Source organism: Perca flavescens, chromosome 6 (assembly GCF_004354835.1).
Source record: "Perca flavescens isolate YP-PL-M2 chromosome 6, PFLA_1.0, whole genome shotgun sequence".
In the NCBI taxonomy this organism is placed as follows: domain Eukaryota; kingdom Metazoa; phylum Chordata; class Actinopteri; order Perciformes; family Percidae; genus Perca; species Perca flavescens.
In genome coordinates this window covers 38,023,625-38,044,217 of record NC_041336.1, presented here as the reverse complement: position 1 = coordinate 38,044,217, position 20,593 = coordinate 38,023,625, and the positions used below count along the sequence as shown (strand labels likewise).

At 40.2% G+C, this 20,593-nt stretch overlaps 1 protein-coding gene across 1 annotated transcript; it reads right to left on the bottom strand.

The window, feature by feature from the left end:
* dpys (dihydropyrimidinase) lies at nucleotides 1–19,976 on the bottom strand. The gene is made up of 9 exons (XM_028580413.1): nucleotides 19,466–19,976; nucleotides 16,338–16,496; nucleotides 15,275–15,454; nucleotides 12,204–12,393; nucleotides 9,008–9,164; nucleotides 7,503–7,644; nucleotides 6,500–6,642; nucleotides 2,103–2,310; nucleotides 1–818 (listed from the first exon to the last, which is right to left on the bottom strand). Exons 1-9 carry the CDS (start codon nucleotides 19,739–19,741, stop codon nucleotides 759–761), a joined length of 1,515 nt encoding a protein of 504 aa, XP_028436214.1. The 5' UTR covers nucleotides 19,742–19,976; the 3' UTR covers nucleotides 1–758.
* Between the last annotated feature and the right edge of the window lie 617 nt (nucleotides 19,977–20,593).

Here is a 20,593-nt window from a genome sequence, read left to right as displayed (position 1 = left end):
CAGTTTTTATTTTTATATTTATTTTATAACACAATTACCACAATGACATGCACAAATATAAAAGTGATAAAAGATCTTCTTTTCTAATCACACAGCATTTTTTTAACAGTGAAATCATGCATAAACTGTTCTCATTTCTCCACAGTGAATTACTAGATTACATAATGTATGTTTGAGCAGATATCATATCCAGCAGCACAGTGCGACTACCAACCTGTGTTTGAAGCACAGCTGACCTGGAAACATCCCACAGTGGAATAAATAGAGATCAACAGTCGGGTTCCGAAAGTAAAAATACAAATACAAATACTTTTTTTGGATTTTCTTTTCGTTTTTTCACTCAAAATTATATGTTGTATGCTTATGAGTCACGTCGCAGCTGGTTAGCCTAAGGCATGGTCTAAAACTCTTTAGGCCTATATACAGATTTTTCCAGATGTCAATGGGAGAAATGAATCGGAAATTTACTTCCGGAACCCAAGGTCTCTCGGAGGAGAGGCAGGACTGTTGAGCTCTATATAACAAAGGTATTATCTGGACCTAAGTGTTCAGATCAGAGTTGACCTAAACACCAACACCTTTGCTGCACACAGGGATTTGAATGGCTGAGTAATGTATGTATGACTTGCAGAAATATCTCGGAGCAGGTTTATCAGTGAAACGGCATTAAGTTGGTTTTGGCTTTGGTAGCTTCCTGGATTGTACTGGAGACACACAGCTGGACATTCAAAGTGCCCTTCATGTTCTAGGCCAGTGGTTCACAGAGAAATGACTTTGCCTTCATAGGGCTTTCTGATCACAGCTGTAGGTTTCCCCACCTGCAGGCCAAATACAAAGCAGAGAGAAAGGTTACTGTACTGTGTACAGTAGCCTACCTGATCAGGACCTGGTTGCTGCAAATTCAACATATATCTGAATGTCAGTCCTCTGAAAGGTGTTTTACACATGAACAATATTCCTGTGTCGTTTTTGTTTCATTTATGATGCTCACTTTAAGAACTTTAAAAGGAAATGATGAATCAAATTTTTTTTTAAATACATTTAACCCTAGCTATCTGTAGAGTTGGGCTGTGGTGAAACTCATGAAATACTCATTGATTCCCTATTACATTAAAATAAATTCTGGAGGAAAAGAGTTATACCCCTAAATATGAAGCTACTACTGCTACTAGCAAGCGGTTAGCCTAGCTTAGCTAAAAGACTAGTTCACAGGGACACAGCTAGCCTGGCTCTGTCCAAAGGTTAAACAGAAAAAAAGAATACCTACAGTATGAAAACCTCTAAGCACACAATTAACATGTTATACAGTATCTTGTTTGTAACTGTGCAAAAACTTGTAGAGTGCAAAAATGACAAGTTCAGGTATGTTGAGGTAGATGCTAAAATGTTGATACTGAACGTAACTGCATGACAAAACATTTGGCCTCATATTTATTCATCACACAACGTCACGTTGTAGCAAGGTTTAAATTACTGTCTGTGTGTCAGCGCCTGCACAGTAGGCCTGTGTTGTCTTGCTAGTCACCTTTGGTATCAACAATTTATTCTACTGGTCATTGCGGGGAGTTATGTGCTGGATTATTTCTTGGCTGGGTGTAAACCTGCAGTAACCACTTGGGGGGCAGCAGAAACAAGCTGTGAACACAACACTGACATACAGTACATTACATGAATGTTGACATGGTGAACTTGTTAGCATACAGTTAACATTTACATGTCCAGTAGATTCATAGCCACATTAGCCTTTATATTGTTATTTATTTGAAAGCGAGTCAAATATTTACTCTCTTTTAGCACTGTTTTTGGTCCCCACCAACTGCTATGCTAACTGCCAAAACAGAGTTGTGGCCTGGAAAACCAAAACAATAAGCTGCAAGACCACATTACACACATCCATTTATAATATAAAGAATATTGATTATAGCAGCTTTAAGAAATACTTGTATAAATAAGAATTGCACATGCAATTGATAGTATTATGGCATTTTTTTTCCAAGAATCACACTTAATTTGCTAACTGGCTGGGTGACTGTCGTGCACCAAGTAGCGCAGACACAGACTTTTACTTTAACTGGGTTGTTATTTAATGAAACTTGACTGACCTGATCCCTTTGCTTGATTCTTTTGTAAACAAATTCAGAGAAGGGTTTTCTGTGGATGAATCTGCCATGCCCTGGTGATGTCTTCAGCCGCCCATCCTCATAGACCACTTTGCCTCGAGATATGGTGATGACAGGGACACCGTGGCACTCCATGCCCTCGAAGATGTTGTAGTCCACAGCCTGGTGGTGGGTCTTGGCTGATATCTTCCTACAAAGACACAAAGATACAACTATATTACATCGAAAATGAATAAGAACTTTATTACATCTTTATCACATACAACCCTTATGATAAGTGAGGTAATCACAGCATGTTTTCTGAATACCGAGTTGATAAAAGGAAGCAGAACCCTATTGTGAAATCTTAAAGCATTCTTTTCTGATTGAATCAGGCCAGTATGTACTCATACACAGCACTGAGTTACTGCAGATCACTAACTTTGCAGCAACAAGCAATATAATGTATTATTTACAACTTTTCTGACGGGATTCTCTCCTCTCTATAAAGGCTGGAGTGAGATGTTGAAAAGGAATGAGTTCTGATGAGGAAACGCAATAGGGGCACCTGAACAAATTTTGCATGGCTGCAATCGGGTTTTTTGGCAGAAATTATTAAATTATGAATCTAAAAGCACTCATGGTAAATGTATCCATGACAGCAATGCCTTTATTAAAGATTGATGTAAAACTCATATATTTTAATTATGTAACACTCTTGCTTGTACTGTACTATGGTACTGCTATGGTCTCTCGCCAAGCACATGTAGCCAGGTGACCAGTGTGAATGTAGCCCAATACTGTTTTGTGGTTGCATTATTACCGAATATGTATTATTATGTATTATGCACTTCTACTCCACAACATTTCACAGGGAATTATTGTACTTTTTACTCCACTACATTTATCTGACAGCTTTATTTACTAGTTATCTTGCATGTTAAGATTTGACATACTACACATATGATTAGCTTGTAAAATGCATTGTGAGAGAACAAACTAACACACAATATACAGTATATACACAGTAAGGTAGTTAAAAGTTGCTGCAGCTTGACCATCAACATGCAATAACTCAACACATAACACAACACTGACATATTAAATTTTTGAAGTTTATATGGAAACGTGTTAGCAAATAGTTACCACACATCCAGCAGATACATAAAGAGCAACATTGGAATTTATTTGGAATTTTCTTTCTGTTCGCCTGACAAATCTAAGTCCAATATACACTCTCCTTTGAGCTCTGTTGTTTAGTCTCGACTAGTCTATATCCTCGACGTTCCACTTCCGGGATTGCTCCGATGCTACAGGAAATTCCGCCTGATGCATGTCTTTTCACCTATGTCTGTTACTTTCTGCTTTCTTTGTGTTGGAATTCTAAACGCTGTTGGATTTATGAGGACTATGGTTAACTGCTCCTCAGATCTCTGCAGGGTAAATCCAGACAGCTAGCGAGACTATCTGTCCAATCTGAGTTTTCTGTTGAACAACTAAAACTACTTTTTAACGTACACGTTCCACCAAAACAAGTTCCTTACCGAGGCTATTATACAGCAGCTCTGTGCGGAGCTTAGCGCTGCCCATGACGATTGTGATTGGTTAAAGAAATGCCAATGAACCAGAGCCCGATTTTCTCCCATCCCAAGTCTCGACCAACTCCTGAGAAAAAATACTTTACATCTCAGCTGCTAGATGCTGCACAATGTTAACTAGGTAGTTGCTTAGTTTGTCTGTCTGCCATTGGGTGCTTGGCAGGTAGCATACAGCAGCTATTTTGATATAAACAGCTGCCTGCTGCGGCCGAAAAACTATGCCAAAAGCGGTGAGAGTGACCCAAAACTGTAAAGTTACTGACCATAAAACCCAAAACAACAAGCTGAAATACACAAAAACGGTCCGTGGAGCTGCAGACTCAGTTGATATTTATCTGTGTGGTCATCACTACCACACACAAGTACTCATGTGATCCATTGTTAGTATCAAATGATTGACTTAAGTACAGAACATATGTACTTCCCTCACTACATGCAGTTACTAATAGTAGTGATAGTAGTAAGTTCATGCACCTTCTCATTAGGGCGGTTGAAGGGCTTTCTGGAAAATGTAGAAAATCTCTTAGAGGGTAAGCCAATTACAAAGCTTCATATTAAAATAATCAAATGCACTACATAGTACACAGTAATTGATGATATCTAACAAATAATTCATATTTGAGTGAAAAGACTAAAACAGCAGGGAACAGGGAAATAAGTCTGACTCAGCCTGTTCCAGGAAACATATTACATGTCTTTTTCTTTTTTTGTGAGCTCTTTCCCTAATTCACACATGCACATTTTCTGTTGGTTTGTAAAAGGCAGACACCATGCCTAGTGTGCGCTGACAAAAACAAGATGTGTCCTCATTATTCAAGCAGCCCAATTATGAGACACAAGGCAACTGACTGAACTTCCTAGGCGTTTCTGGTTATGCAACTGTTTATGGCCCCTGGTCCCGGATGTTATGAAGCGACACTTGTGCTGAGGGCAATTAATTACCAAGTTTCACAGATGAATTCACAGCTGCAGCAATCAAACACGAGGCGCTGTCATGCTTGAAAATCATTAAAACATCCGCAGACATGCAAATGTGGTAAAGACAGAACACGCACACACACACACACACAGGTTAAGTCGAGGAAGACTAAGGCCTGAGAGGATCAAAACACTGTAATCTCCTTCATAGTAGGAATCGTAAAGGTCTCACACAAGATTTTTGTTACCAGTGAATTACTGTACAGCAAATTACATTGGGGTATAATGTGTTCTTCTCCGATTCACATCTGCGGTTAGTGGCTGCCCTGAGGGGCTCAGCCCAGATTCTGCAGCAAACAGAGCAGTGCCATGCCATTCTGGGTTATATAAGACTTAGTGTGCTACAGTACACAAGCTTGAACGCAAACTGTCCTCTGTGCCTGCATCTGTGCATATGGTCCACAGAACAGCATACTGTCCTCTGCCCCATATCTGGGACTTGGTTAAATAATAAGAAAAGGGAAAGAAACAATCACATGAACAGTTTTAACATACAGCCTTATGCTATTCTGAGCCAGTTACTAGAAAATAGCCTTAATGCATGCATAATGTGTTCTCTACTATAAAAATTGGTTTAGCTCCCACGTGAAATATTCGTCATCTTTAAGATCGTCACCATGACCCATCAGCATCATCCCACTGATGTTGTGCGCATCTGGCTTAAGTACGTGTGTTAAAATCCTTCCTAAAAAATAACCAAACATGGAAAAGAATGAATCGTTCCCACTGTCTTTTTTTACTGATTGATGAATGTGATTCATATGTAAACTGTTATGTTATGCTTTAATTTGCTGCTGAATATAAGTGATGACATACTTCTGGATAGAGCACAATCAGCCTACGTGGCGGCTTGGTGTGTGTGTGTGTGTGTGTGTGTGTGTGTGTGTGTGTGTTGATGTGGCACAAGATGAAAGATACCTCACTTCTCTTTATAGTTGCCTGTATCTATAGCATGTATGCTTTACTGCTAGACTTTATAACCCTTATCTCAATCAAACCCAAAGCTTGACACCCTGTAGACATGCTTTCAAGTCTGCCCAATGTTTCAGCAGCACCATGTGCCGAAGCTGCTGATAGCACTGGTAGAAATGTTTCAACGTAACCCTGACAGATAATGCAGAACATACACCAAACGACTTTCGATTTCTACTGTCGCAGACACATTTTCATTATCGGAAGGAAATCATGAGAGTCTTGCTAGAGTAGGGGCACACTCCCATCGTCCAATCAGTTTAGTGTAAGGTGGTCATGAAACTCAGACCGAGCTGTCTTGAGTCAGTCTTTTCTAGGGGTGTGAATCTTCACTGGTCTCACGATTCAATTTGATTATGATTATCGTGTCAGCGATTCGAATCGATTCAATATCACGATGCGTCACCTCCTCACTATTATTATTCATTGCTACACATGGTTTTCATCGACAAATTCAAGCAGTCAGATGTATCAACCCCCTTTTCATTGTATCTGCTCTTCAAAAAGACACTTCCTGAATGTAGTAGAAGTCTGAACACAGCAGACAACAGACAAAAGGCAGAAACAAAAAAGCAGCGAGCGGAAAATCAACAAGTAATATCTTAAGTTTTAAGTCTTGGTTGTAAAATCTTTTAGTCTGTGACTCAAAAACTCAGTGACATTATAACAGATTGTCTTGATTGGAGATGGTGTCAGCCTTTTCAAAGTCTTTTCAGAGTCTTCTAATGTATGGTAGGTATAAGCTATATGCATTGCAGTCGTACACAGTTAAAACTGTACACAGTGTCTGAGAGCTTTCTTTTCATGCCCTATTTCAAAAGCTTTCTCCCACACTGCTGGATGGCTCCTCACCTTGTCATCTTAGGGTCCCATATTACCACATCAGCATCCGAGTTCTTGGCGATACGGCCTTTCTGCGGGTAGAAGTTGAAGATTTTTGCTGCGTTGCTGCTGGTGACAGCTACAAATCGATTCTCGTCCATTTTGCCGCTGTGCTGAGGAAGGAAACGCAAACAGAAGCTGGTATGAATAAGGGGCCACAGTGGATGTCAACAAAATACAGAATTAGCAGGCAAAAGGTCGGTGCTTAGACTGCAGCAGGAAGCAACTCATGTCTGCCAAAATATCTTCTAATGTTTGATTTGTAAGCACTGTGGAATGTGGTAAATCTTCCCAGTGGCCTCGGGGCAGCCGCGCTGAAACACCATCTTCACAACAACAGTGGGAAAATGCAACGCTGACTTTCTGCAGCAATCTGCAGCTCTGAGGTTTATAGCCTTTTGTACTGTAGAAAAACTACTATACTATATACTAATACACATATTTCAGTTAGAATAAAAGAAGAGAAGAGTAGAATAATTAATGTTAACACATTTAAGCGAGTATATTCTTAGACTAACATTAAACTTGATGATTATGGCCCACGAGGGATTATAAAATCTCCAATACACCCCTGCCCACTGTTGTGTTGATGCATAAGGCGCCCGTAAGACCTTATTATTTTAAGTGTTACCGTGCTGAAATGATGCATATTCTCCCAATCATTTGGCCTTCGTGCATGATGAGTAATCAGCCTTGACGACACATCACAGTATAAAGTATCAAGCTGACGTAAGATACATGCAAATAGGGACTTTCAATTTTAAAAAGCTCAATTTAATTTGTGGTTAGGTTGTCATCTTTTTATTCAGCCCACTGCCACATCACTGCAAACTGTGTAATTACATGGATAATGACAAGAAACTGAGTAGTAGCTGTGATTGCACATCATGCAGCTCACACTTCTGCCGCTTTCAGACTTTCAATGTTGAACAATGTCAGATAAAGTGCATTCATATAATTTATTAGGACGTACCACTCCTTTCTCCCAGATGACAGACATCCTGTCCTCCACTCCGTTCACTCCATTTGGGATCTTGCTGAAGTCGTCTTTGCCCAGAGCCTTCTGGCACACAGAAAAGGTGCAGTTGTCCGTCCCCGTCACACTGAGATCATCACTGGCACATTTTATGGATAAATACATGTATGGATGAATAGCAGAATATATGCTGGAAAGAATAAATAAAAATGCAAAACAACAACTTACAGCTACATTTATTTAACCATCTAAGCTAAGTTAAAATGCAAATTATTAGGGCTGCCCATGTTAGTCAATTAGTCCAGTGGTTCCCAAACTTTTTCACGTCAAGGAGCCCTAAACTGCCACAAATTAGACCATGGACCCCTATTGACAAGACTTTGTCCCAGGGTCCCCCATCTGATAGGATTTTGCTCTTAATCGACTAAGATTCTTTAGTCGATTAGTCATTTTTTTATGCTATTTCATGCTGAATGATATACTGGGTAAACCCAGCTCGATCTGCTGGTGATTTAATTTCTCCCTGCAGCTCAGGTTGGAAACCTGTACATTTTTTATCCTGCTTCCGTTACAAATCTGCGGGGACCAATCACAAGCTGGTTTATCCACCTGGCGCGCTATTGGCGGGTTTAACACGATGACGATAGAGAAGCAAAGGCAAGCAGCTTTTTGTTTATATTCAACATGGCGGCCACCGAAGCGCAGCGACCCGTTGATGTTGCTGTTTTAAAAGATTTCAAAGACAAGTTTTCTCTGAAAACAGAACAGAAACTTGCCCTGGAACAATTCCTACAAAAGAAGGATGTGTTTGTCTTAGTACTGACCGGCTTTGGTAAAAGCCTAATTTACCAGCTAGCCCCGCTGGTGGCCAAAAGAATGGAGCTCAGCTACGTCACCCAGATCATTGGTCTGATTGGTTGAAGGACTATCCAATTGCGTACAGAGTCATTTGAACTATGCCCGTTGATCACGCCTCTTGTGCAGTAGAAAATACAGAGCAGACTCCACAGACTAATGTTCAATCTTAAAAGATTGAGCTTGGTCTGGTGATAGCCACACTAGCTGAATGACTTATTTCCAAGAAACTCATTAGCACGTCTTTGGTAAACACAAGATATAAAGTGCTGCTTTTGCATTATCATTTGTGTAGAAATTCTTACAATGGTAACACTTCTTTTAGAGATGGTAAATGGACTGCAATTATATTGCGCTTTTCTAGTCTAAATGACCATGCAAAGTGCACAGATCTGTTGATTAAACCAACTAATCAATTAGTCGACAAAACTAGTGTTAGTCGACTAAGAATTTCTTTAGTCGAATAAGCGTAATTTGCATAAATATTAGCGTGTAATAAACTGCCATGTCAGCTTTAGTCTCTTTTTCCCTGTCACCCTTCTATATTCTTACAAAAACCAATTGCTCTGAAATAAAAATGCTAAAAATTACAAAGCACACTTATGTGTGATGACATTGTTGGCTGCTAAACTTTCAGTTGCACCCACTTGGCCAGTAGGTCCATGAGGTACCCAGGGGTGCTGGGGTCAGGTCTGAGGGGAGGACCCATGACAAAGCCAGCAGCGTGGGCCCAGTCTTTGTGCCAGCAGTGAGTACCGTCGGTGCCCAATCCAGCTGCAATGGGCTCCCCGAACACCACCCGCCCTGCAGAGAGAGAAAAACTAGACATTTCCCGTTATACTGTTTCAGAGCTGGAGCAACTTTCACCTCCCAAAAAACACCAGGGGTACGTCCCAGGTTTTTTAATTGCACCCCCCCCCAGTTCCTTCACTTGCTTCCCTTCCATTGTGTCTTAGTCTGGCATTGGAGAGACTCAGGGACGGACTGACAATCTGTGCGTTCTGGAAAAGTCCAGACGACCGTCGGTTGGACGGCCGTCGGTGCAAAAAAAAAAAGTCTATTAAAGCGATATTAACAGCCAACAGCAGGGGGCGCAAATACAATCACTTATATGCTACATGTAAAAAAAATAAAACTGAAGAAGAAGAGTAGGCCTACATCATTAGATGTGAGTTAATTTCACATCAGCAATACTCATATTGGTAAATGCCAGGAGCAGGAAACATTTTAGGCTGCCTTTATCCCTATCTTAGCGAATTGCATAGTCAGCTCAACATGAGTGTGCATCATGATTATGAAAATTATCGTGCCATTTAGTGCTGTCAAACTCAATGTATTTAATAATTTCTGTTAGGTTAATTTGAAACATTAAACCCGTTAGAAATGAATCGCGGGTTGACCGTGATTTCACTTGGTTGTATATGAGAGGTTGTAGTGAGCTCACTTTGGCTGCTAGGATGAAGACTATGGTATTAAATTAAACGGGAAAACATCAGGCATGCATTGGTACCACTCTAAATGTGCTAACAAATAGGGAAGGGGGCTAAATAATTCACCAAATGTAACCAAAAGTTTAACCAAAAAATCCTAGCTTGCACTTTCTGTCTGTCTTCATCAGATTATAGTTTTTCCTTGTCTTTCATATTTGTGTTTACTATTGTGGAACTGGCAAAGACCTGGTGGTTGGTTGTTAAAGCTTCACAGACAGAACTGATAGGGCCTAGTCATTTTCATCATGTCACAGCCTTAATCTGAATCAAAAGTGTAATATGACATTGACAAAATATTAAATAGATTATTCAATGCTAATTCTTTAACACAAAGCAACATGTTATATACATTTATATTTGAATAGTTATAGTATATAGTAACTAACACTGTGTAGTGTAGTTTTGGTATAGGCCTACAGAATATCTAATCCCCATGTTCAGGTACAGCCAGTAGCCTACTTTATCTCTGAAAGGGTTGTCAGTAATACTCTGTACCGTTTTATAATTACAAGTTTGTGTAGTTTGGGGTTTCTGTAGCCAGTGACATTTCATAATTTTTATTTTATTTTCAATGCAGATTTTTAGTTTTTATTTTAAGGCTGAGGCTTCATTAATAAACACAACCCCAGTTCTCATCATTGGTTTTGAGATGTTACTTGCTGTGAGTACCTTGTCTGATAGGCTACAGTATTGTGGCATAGTATCAGGACATCCCGGCTAGTGTCTGTCGCGCATGGCTAGGGGCGAATGGCCGGATGATGGGCCTATTTTGGAGGAAGTCCAGGGCTGTTTTTTAGCCCCAGTCCGTCCCTGGAGAGACTCGAGGAAATTATGCAAAGAGAGAGAAAACAAGGAAATGTGTTGTTAGAGGGATGAGACATTGTTTCCTATGAATCGTCACGTGAATACTTCAGCCGTATGGGCGGAGTTAACAACGGCTTTATGCTGCACGGCTTCTGGGAAGGCTGCTCTTGTGTTTTTCCTTGCTCATAGTTCCTTGGAGATCCCTCCTCGATCCTTGCTCCCCGGGCAGGAATAAGAGCTTTGAGACAGCCTTCACTAAGGAGGGACAGAACAACTTCTGGTTCAAGCGAGGACCACTGGTGGGATGTAACTAAGTAGCCTACATTTACTCAAGTACTGTACTTAAGTACTAATTTGAGGTACTTGTACTTTACTTGAGTCTTTTCTTTTAATGCCACTTTCTACTTTTCGTGCCACATTCTACCGCTACATTTCAGAGAGAAATATTGTACATTTTAGTCCAGTCATCTGACAGCTTTAGTTACTTTACAAATTTAGATTTTTGGACACAAAACACATATAATGTTTATTACAAATTAAACTACCCAACAATATAACGGCCTACAAGTCCAGCTGAAATGATTAGACCATTAAACACTTAAAACCACTTAAAAAAAAAAGATCGTTTTGGTACGTGTGGACGTGGCCTAAATTAGTTGATTGACAGAACTGTTTGGATCTCAGTTTTTAATATGTGAGATTTTTTCTGCATTGAGTACTTTTACTTATAATAGTTTATTTACATTTTCCTGATGATATTTTTATACTTTTAGTAACATTTTCAATGCAGGACTTTTACTTGTAATAGAGTATTTTTACAAGTACTTTTAAGGATATGAATACTTCGTCCACCACTGGCGAGAAGCGAGGTGCTATCAAATTAGAGAACTGAGGGGTGGCCTCTAGCTCACCCAGCAGAGTGTGCGCCCCATGTAGGGTGAGTCCTTGGCAGCGGCCCAGGGTTAGAATCCGACCTGTGGCCCTTTGCTGCATGTTCCTGTCCATCCACAGTCACTAGTAAATAAAGATATAAGCCCCAAAAATAATCTTAAAAAAAATAAGAGGGGTGGTGATGGCACAGTGGATATGACATGCGCCTTTGGTGTGTCCATTCCCACTGCGATACATCAACCAATGTGTCCCTGAGCAAGACACTTAACCCCTAGTTGCTCCAGAGGCGTGCAACATACATATATATAGCAATTGTAAGTCGGATGAAAGCGTCAGCTAAATGACATGTAATGTGATGTAATGTAAGAGAACTGAGATCCATCCCAGGGGATACAGATGAATACTTCAGGATCTGAGTGAGTTAACATTGGGTTTAGAATCTCTTTTAGAGGCTTTTCACCATAGCAACAAGAAATGTCACGTGGACACGTTGAATAATTCAATTTTTTCAGTTTTTTTGTGAAAAAGAAAAGACATTGAATGGTAATACCAAATTTGAACACTGATATTGGTTTCTGTCCTTTAAGAGGCTGTGCCTGGCCTTCTTCTCTCAACCTTGCCCTATTTCAACAGCAGGTGGCAGCAAGCCCACACTCACCGTCTCTACGTGCATTAGACACCACCTTGGCGGCAGATTTGCTCATGACATGGACCACATACAGCGGGCAGTTGACAGCGTGGGCGATGGTGATGGCTCGCTGGGTGGCCTCGGCCTCCACCTCCTCGGGCCGACACAGCTCATGGCCCTCTGGCCCCGTGATGCCCAGAGACAGCATCTTCTTAGTCCCCTGTCGAGTCCCAGCGGGGACGGGGGACAATAAGGCAGCGCAAAGGTTAGAGGAAATGGTTGGATCTACAGTAGAGAGGGAACCCGCTATAACTAACACAACTATAAGTACACTAATGTGTTAAGGAGCATGTGTAAACATGAACTAACAAGGCAAAGGAGTGCTTCAAAATATGGAAACACGTGTGTTTGGTTGAAATTGGCTTCCAATATGTAGAAAAATATTAAATTGGTCCCTTCACTTTGTCACACACTTAGTGAAAGTGACAAAATACAATAAAGCAACAACTAGGGGAATATTTTATGTTTTATATGTTATATGTGCTATGCATGAACAAATATATATTAATTTTGTTTTAGAAAAAATAATTCACGGACAAAGAAATGTACAGCATGAGTACATAGTGGCATTACTAATGTTTTCGGTCAATTAGATCCGAGACTCAAATCAAATCCAGCTTTCTGTTAGACCAATATGGAACAAATCCCTTGTGCTACATAACAATTACTGTCAGCACCAATTTACAGATGCAGAAAATATCAAAACCCATTGTATTTAACCAGGTTTTACAACTCGAGAACCCAAACAGAAGTAATGCTTTAATAACTCTTTAAATCATTTAGTTTGTGTCAAAGATCCATTCTAGCTATTTACCTTTGTACTGATGTCTTTTACTCCACAGCACAATGTGTGGTCTAATTGTACGTGTCCATATGGGCGTTGGGCATCGCACGCTAGTGGGCTTGCCACCAGTTTTTCTTCACTGACCACTGACAAGCAAAGAAAACCTCCACCCTCCTACAACTGCAATGGCTGCAGCTGATTGGACGAGCGCATCACGTGGGGCCGGCTACTCTCAAATTTCAAAACCAACCATAACGGCGGATCGTTCGGAATACAATCCCGTATTTTACAAAAATAGTTCACCGAAAAGCATTTAAGCAAGAAATAGGCCATTCAGTTGTTGAATCTGTCTTCATTTCAAAGGTCAGTTTAAAAGATTTCGGCAACTTTTGAGCGGCGGCGAGCCGAGCCGGCCGCTCCTCACTCGACGCCTAGAAATGAACGGGAGGCAGGGAAATGATGCTGACAATGGACACAAACCTTGAGAGTAAATAATAAAAGGTAGTAAAAATAATATAAAATAAGTACACCTGAAAAATCTGAAATATGTCATTAGTTCAAAATCATGTCTAAAAGTAATTCTCATGAAACTTGGAAAGGTTTTGTTGAGTTGTCAAATGGGAGTCCGAAGGAACACAAAGAGAACCTTTGGGTCAACGACACAAATTCATGCTTACTATACCTTTAACACATCTCCCAGTGACAGCATTAATCATGCGCTCCCCACCACAACAGACCCATGTTTCACTTTTTTTTAGGCATTTGCTGCATTCTAGTGGTGAATTGTTGTCATGACATTTGAACTAAATAACTATTCTTGGTACAAACCAGGTTAAACATTTTCAACAGTGGACAGGGCAAAGGCTGCTTTTGGTTTTTTCATCACATTATTTTTTCTTTAACATTTGCTCTCATTGACAGTGTCAGTGGCAGGGCTGTAGTCAAGTCCACCTTTGTCGAGTCCAAGACCAGGACTAGTCGAGACCGAGTCAAGTCCAAGTCAAGACCGAGTCCAAATGAGAGACAGTCAATACCAAGACAGAACACTTACTTGTTCATATTAGGCCATATTATTTACTTTAAGTATAACAATTTCACATAAGTCACATGAAGCTGGAGTGCAGCTTCACATTTTACACATTATTCTGGTAAAACAATAACATTCTGGACTGCCGATGAAAATTGTAACAAATTACAACAGGTGTCACTAAAAAGTTGGAAATGTTCCTATAGCAGTAGTGTCCTGAAGAATCCATAGTACACAGTGCGTGCTGTTCTAGATGGATTTTAAATTAAATTAATACCTGTTTTTCTGAACAAGTGCGCTTCATTAATGGTTTAGTTTTGAAGGAGGAAGTTACTTTAGAACAAAAGCATAAAGTGCTGGACTCTGGCGAGAAACTAAAATATTTGGCGATTCCAATGGCCGAGTCCGAGACAAGTCCAAATCCCCAAAAAAGTCCAAGACGAGTCCGAGACAACAGAAAAACATCTTGAGTCCAGACTCGGAACATGCAGGGAACACACTGAGGCAACATGTCCCTTCATTCACACTATTTTCACAAATTCAAAAATGAAATTTCAGCATTTCTATTACAGAATACAACTACATTTTATATTTGTGTTACTGCCACTGCGTGTATTCTTCAATGACACAGGATGTTGCATGAGAAAGGCTACAATCAGTGTTAAACATTAACCTTTTTCAATTGTTTCTGGACTGTGATGTGTTTACACACATTTAGTATTTATCTGACATGCCCTGCACCTTTGCTGATAAAAAGGACCGCAGCATGAATGCTTCTCTAGCTATAGGGCGATTAGGACGGATTGTGTTCAGAACTGAGCATGGTTGATCCTTTTTCATAATCGTAGAATGACTACCAGTTTCTGTGGAGTTATTTGTGTTTCTTTTTTTTAACACAATTGCAATTGCAAAAAAGTTTGTCTTTTTTTGCATCTCAACCAAAACTTTATGAGTTGAAAAACTTTTAGACTCTCAAGCAAAGCCTTTAAAAATGCAAAAAGACAAATTACTTTTTTTGATTGCAGTTAGAGAAATGCCCTACCAACATTATTTGTGAATGTATTGAGTTGCTACAGTATTTGTAATACTCCTTACTGAAACATTATAAAAGACATACTTCAGCAGGAAGTCAGTAGCTTAAGAGTGGACATCACACCAACATCATACAGCAACTCATACAGTCAGTTCCCATTAATTCACTCTAAGAGATTGTTATTATTGTATACTAACCTCTGCAATCAGGTCTCCATTCTCAGCATGCACCTGAGCTATAGCTCCGATCTCCTTACACTGGGAGAAGGCAGCGTAGAGCTCAGAGTCCTGCAGCATGAACACATCTTTATAGGCCATAAACATCTTAAAGGAATTGACTCCCTTCTCTTTGGTCAGTGTCTGCATCTCTTGTTTGACCTGGAGAAGAAAGAGGTTTGGGAGGCTCTGAGTAACACTGATTCTGATAAACTGTACCCATCTGAACTCTGTGGCTCAGGGGCGTTTCTAGGATCAGACCTTTAGGGGGGCTCAGATCCTAATGAGAATGTGACACAGATATTTAGGGCATGCAAAAGTGTTATAATGTTTAGGGGGGCTGAGATGAAATTTAGGGGGGCTTGAGGCCCCCTAAAAGGGGTCTAAAATCGCCAATGCGGTAGAGCGCATATTATGGAGTTATTTTTGTTTCTTTTTAATGCAAGCAAAATTGGTTTTGTAATAAAAAACCAAGTTTGTCTTTTTTGCATCACAAAAAATTTAGCTTGAGAGTCAAAACGTTTTGCGAATCAAAAATGGATGACAGAAGAGTTTCTATTGGTGGGTTTAACTCATCGCTCCACCATTTTTGACTCACAGAACTATTTTGGTTCGCAATCAAAACTTTTTGTGATGCAAAAAAGACATAATTGGTTTTTGATTACAAAACCAATTTGAGACAAATATGCTCTCAAAAACCTTGTCTTTATTTGCTTGTGTTAAAAAGAAACACAAATAACTCCATGCTTATGAGCAGGAGGTACCTCGCATGGTAGCCTTTGCCACCTTTACATAAGTGGTCGCTAAGACTAGAAAAGAGCTACATATAGTATATAAATGCAGAACCAGCCATTTACATAATGGACTGTGTTGCCTTCAACACAATACAAATACAAATCCTATATTTTTATCCTCACAGACACTTTTGTGTCATTTCTGACCACATTTTATGGCAGACATACTTGTAAGCTAACACTTAAATACACCAAAATAAAAAATAAAAAGTGTTGTTGTTGTATTTATTAACGATGATCTGCTCATTCACCTTGTCACTCCACCATGTGACAGCAACATGCAGCGAGTAGTCGCAGCAAACTTTGGGGTCAGCTGTCTTTCGCCAACAGTCGTAGGCTTCCAGGAGAGACTTGCCTCTTTGGGGGATGACAAAGTCCAGGATCATTGTGGTCCCTCCTGCTAGAGCGGCCTGGTGAAACACACATTACCACACCACAGATGCAAGTTAAAGATTTACAAAAGGTAGGCCTGCAACACACTTATAATGTTGGCTTTTTGACAGGTGTTGATTCCGAATGCTCGCTGTTATTGAGACTGTAGTTTAAAGGTCCCATCATGGCATAGCGGTTTTTTTTTTTACATTAATATGCGTTCCCCCAGCCTGCCTATGATCCCCCAGTGGCTAGAAATGGTGATAGGTGTAAACCGAGCCCTGGGTATCCTGCTCTGCCTTAGAGAAAATGAAAGCTCAAATGGTCCGATCTGGAATCTGCTCCTTATGAGGTCATAAGGAGCAAGGTTACCTCCCCTTTCTCTGCTTTGCTCGCCCAGAGAATTTGGCCCACCCATGAGAGAGAGACATCATGGCTTTCAAACAATCAAAGTGGCAGTTGGTCAAGGCCACACCCCAACCCTCCACCTTGCCCCTCAGATACAGCATTAGGGGACCACTAAGGTCTATATAAAAGAGACTACAGATACAGTATTAGGGGACCACTAAGGTCTATATAAAAGAGACTTCAGATACAGTATTAGGGGACCACCAAGGTCTATATAAAAGAGACTTCAGATACAGTATTAGGGGACCACTAAGGCCTATATAAAAGAGACTTCAGATACAGTATTAGGGGACCACTAAGGTCTATATAAAAGAGACTTCAGATACAGTATTAGGGGACCACTAAGGTCTATATAAAAGAGACTTCAGCTACAGTATTAGGGGACCACTAAGGTCTATATAAAAGAGACTTCAGCTACAGTATTAGGGGACCACTAAGGTCTATATAAAAGAGACTTCTGATACAGTATTAAAAGACCACTAAGGTCTATATAAAAGCATCCAAAGAGCACCATGTCATGGGACCTTTAAGGTGTTGTTCAGTCAGTAATACTGCTACACATTTGTTATGTTTCCTGACATTCTGCAGTGCTGTGACTGATGCAATCAGACAGGGACTCTCTGGCCTCTTTTGTTCGTCGGTAAGCTGCTTCATATCGCCCTGTCACTTCAATCATAAAATGTATGATTGTCATGCTACTAATCCAAGCTGACACAAAGTGCTAATTGGTATTTGATTTTAATATGACTCACTTATATGGCAGCCTGTTAAACTGTAACTAAGGTGTGGACAAAATAACAAACGAGGAAATCTGGAGTAAAGTCATATGGTTGTGTATGGTTCTTTGTTCAAAAACATATTTTCATACTTTCCAGATTATGTGTGTGCACCCTGTGCTTTGCCATACAGTTCAAAATAAACTTCTGATCCCAACCTTCAAAATAAAACACCAACATGTTTTTGCACGGACTCCTTTAAAATACTTTTTAACTACTCAATAAAGATGTAAATGAAATACCAATCAACAAATGCATGATACACCTGCAGTTAATGTCATACAGTGTCATACTACCAGTGACAGCTGATTGGATACACTTCAAATGTTAGATATCCAAGTTCATTGTATATTCACTTATACAACAGTGTGGAAAGTCTTGTTATTGTAGCATGCAGTGGTGGAAAGTAATAAAGCACAAGTACTCAAGTTATTGCACTTCAGTACAAGTTTGAGGTACTTATCTCCATTTTCTATTTCATATTTCTCAATCCTAATATTGTACTTTGCAGAATTTATTTGAGTTGCTAGGTAACTTGCAGATTCAGACTGATAATACAAAATAGATTACAATGTAAGATAAGACTTTATTATTAACTGCGGGAAAAAAATTCACAATCTACCCAGCGGTATATAAAATAGTGATAAAGTTGTGATAACTATCCTCACCTTAAATCACGTTGCCAGATAACTCTGATGCGACACAAGCAGGCAATGCAAGCGATGCAGAGGATGAATATGACACATATGACCATGGACTGTATAAAATGACTAGATCTGCAACTCACGGTTATTTTCATTGTCGATTAACCTGTCGATTATTTTCTGGATGAATGGATGAGTTGTTTGGTCTATAAACTGTCAGAAAATGACCCCCCCAAAAAAATGAAAGAAAATGTTGATCAGTGTTTCCCAAAGCTCAAGATAACGTCCACAAATGTTTTGTTTTGTCCACAACTCAAATATACTACTTCCATAGAGGAGTGAATATGTTTGCTCTTGGGAAATTGTTGGGTCTTTGTAAATTATAGAGTGTGGTCTAGACCTACTCTATCTGTAAAGTGTCCTCAATAAGAATGACTCAATGACTCAAACCGATAATGCAGTTGTCTTCAACGTTTTTAGGCCAAAGACGGAACCCTAACCTGAAAGTGACATGGAGCAGGTACCCCCCTATAGGCCTATTGTATGAAATTGAGTTGCATAATAAACTGGGCCTAATAATAATATGAAGGGTGGCCTTTATACCTTTTCATGGTGCCTTACAATACTAAGCTATTACAATAATAATTTACATATATATCAACATGTTTTAATGTCAAACATACATGTGGATGGCACAATAAATCCTTAAGCTTACCTGTATCTGTGGACGGCTACCAAAGTGGCTACCTTACCTATAGGCCAGTAAGCCAATCATCGATGTTGTTGAGGTTGTTGTTTTTTACGAATAGGCCGATTTAATGTGTTGGATTCATGCTAATGTATATTTTCTGACATATGTTAATTTTTGGGGGAAAAAAATACCAAAAATTTGGTGGCAACCCTGCGAAGACTCTGGGGTCATGGACCGCCCTTGAAGATCTCTGGATTAATCTTACACACTACTGTTATTGAGCAGTTTCAGCTGCCTAACTTAAAATATAGGCCAATATAGGCCTACATGAATAAATAAATTGTAGGCTATGTAATAAAACTAAATGTGAATATATTAATAATATATAATATGAAGGCAAGACCACCTTTTTATGTCTAACTTGACGCACTTGAATGTGTGAGGAGCCCGGCCTTTTCTCTCTGATGTAATGGAACTGAATGAATCACCTTGGTTCCGATATGGAAGTCGTCCACAGCCTTGGTGCCCATGAACTCCAGCTCCATGTGTGTGTGCGTGTCGATGCCGCCCGGGATCACCAGTTTCCCGGTGGCATCGATGACTCGCACCCCCCCTGGGATCTGCAGGTTCCGTCCAACTTCAACTATTCTCCCATTCTCAATGTAGACGTCGCTGAGCACGGAGCAGTCTTCATTCACAACTTTACCTCCTTTTATCAAGATCCCGCTGGGCTCTGCCATCCCTGCTGTCTGTGCACAACTCATAGGCCTATCTTTATGTATGCCTAGTGTTTAAATAGACTATAAATCAAAAAGCAAGAGTTGAACAGAAGTGACAGCAGAGCAGCACAAACGATCTGTGTGTGCAGTTAGTGTTCACAAACTTAACAAACGCATGTAGGTCAGCTCCAAAGTCCAAGTGAGATATGGTCCGCATTCGCGATTTTTTTAACTCTTGCATATTCGAAAAAAACAGTTCTCTGCGACACCGCCCTGTCTCATGTATTAGCCTAGCTAACGATCCGCCCTCTTCATAGCCTACAGTAGATTTGCAGCAGTTTGGCAGCCAATCACAGCACCTTCCAGAAAGGGAAGACGTTAGCTGTTGGTACCTGCTGTCAGCGTTGCTGTTTTTCAGCCTGTGTGTGTGTGTGTGTGTGTGTGTGTGTGTGTGTGTGTGTGTGTGTGTGTGTGTGTGTGTGTGTGTGTGTGTGTGTTTCATCATGGCGAAATGTCTGTAGGGCAGAGATCTTCAACAGAACCCCTAGAAAGTCCTCAGAGAGTCACAGGCGGGCCACCAAATTTTTGTTAATTGTTAAACATGAATCTAACATTATTAGCAAATAATAAGACTTTATTGTAGGCTAGAGTCCGGATCGGGCCGAAATTTTCTGTCCGAGCCCGGCCCGTGTCCGACAGAGCCCTGACCGAACCGGCCCGAGCCCGACATTAAGAAATGTGTGTCCGAGCCCGAAACAGTTAAAATCTCATTTTTTTTCTCATACTAATGACACATGTAGGCTACGTTTTTGTGTGGAAAGCTTTTATTAAGCAACTGTAGGAAGGCTTTCGGAAATGTCAATAGATGAGACATCAGCGCACACAGGGCAACAAGCG

Coding starts and splice junctions, on each gene's coding strand:
- dpys (XM_028580413.1), bottom strand. CDS start 19,741: ATGAGTTGTGCACAGACAGCAGGGATGGCAGAGCCCAGCGGGATCTTG. Junction 15,455..16,337: donor TCACATGGTGGAGTGACAAG/GTGAATGAGCAG, acceptor TTTCTTCTCCAG/GTCAAACAAGAGATGCAGAC. Junction 2,311..6,499: donor TGGGACCCTAAGATGACAAG/GTGAGGAGCCAT, acceptor GTGTCTTTGTAG/GAAGATATCAGCCAAGACCC.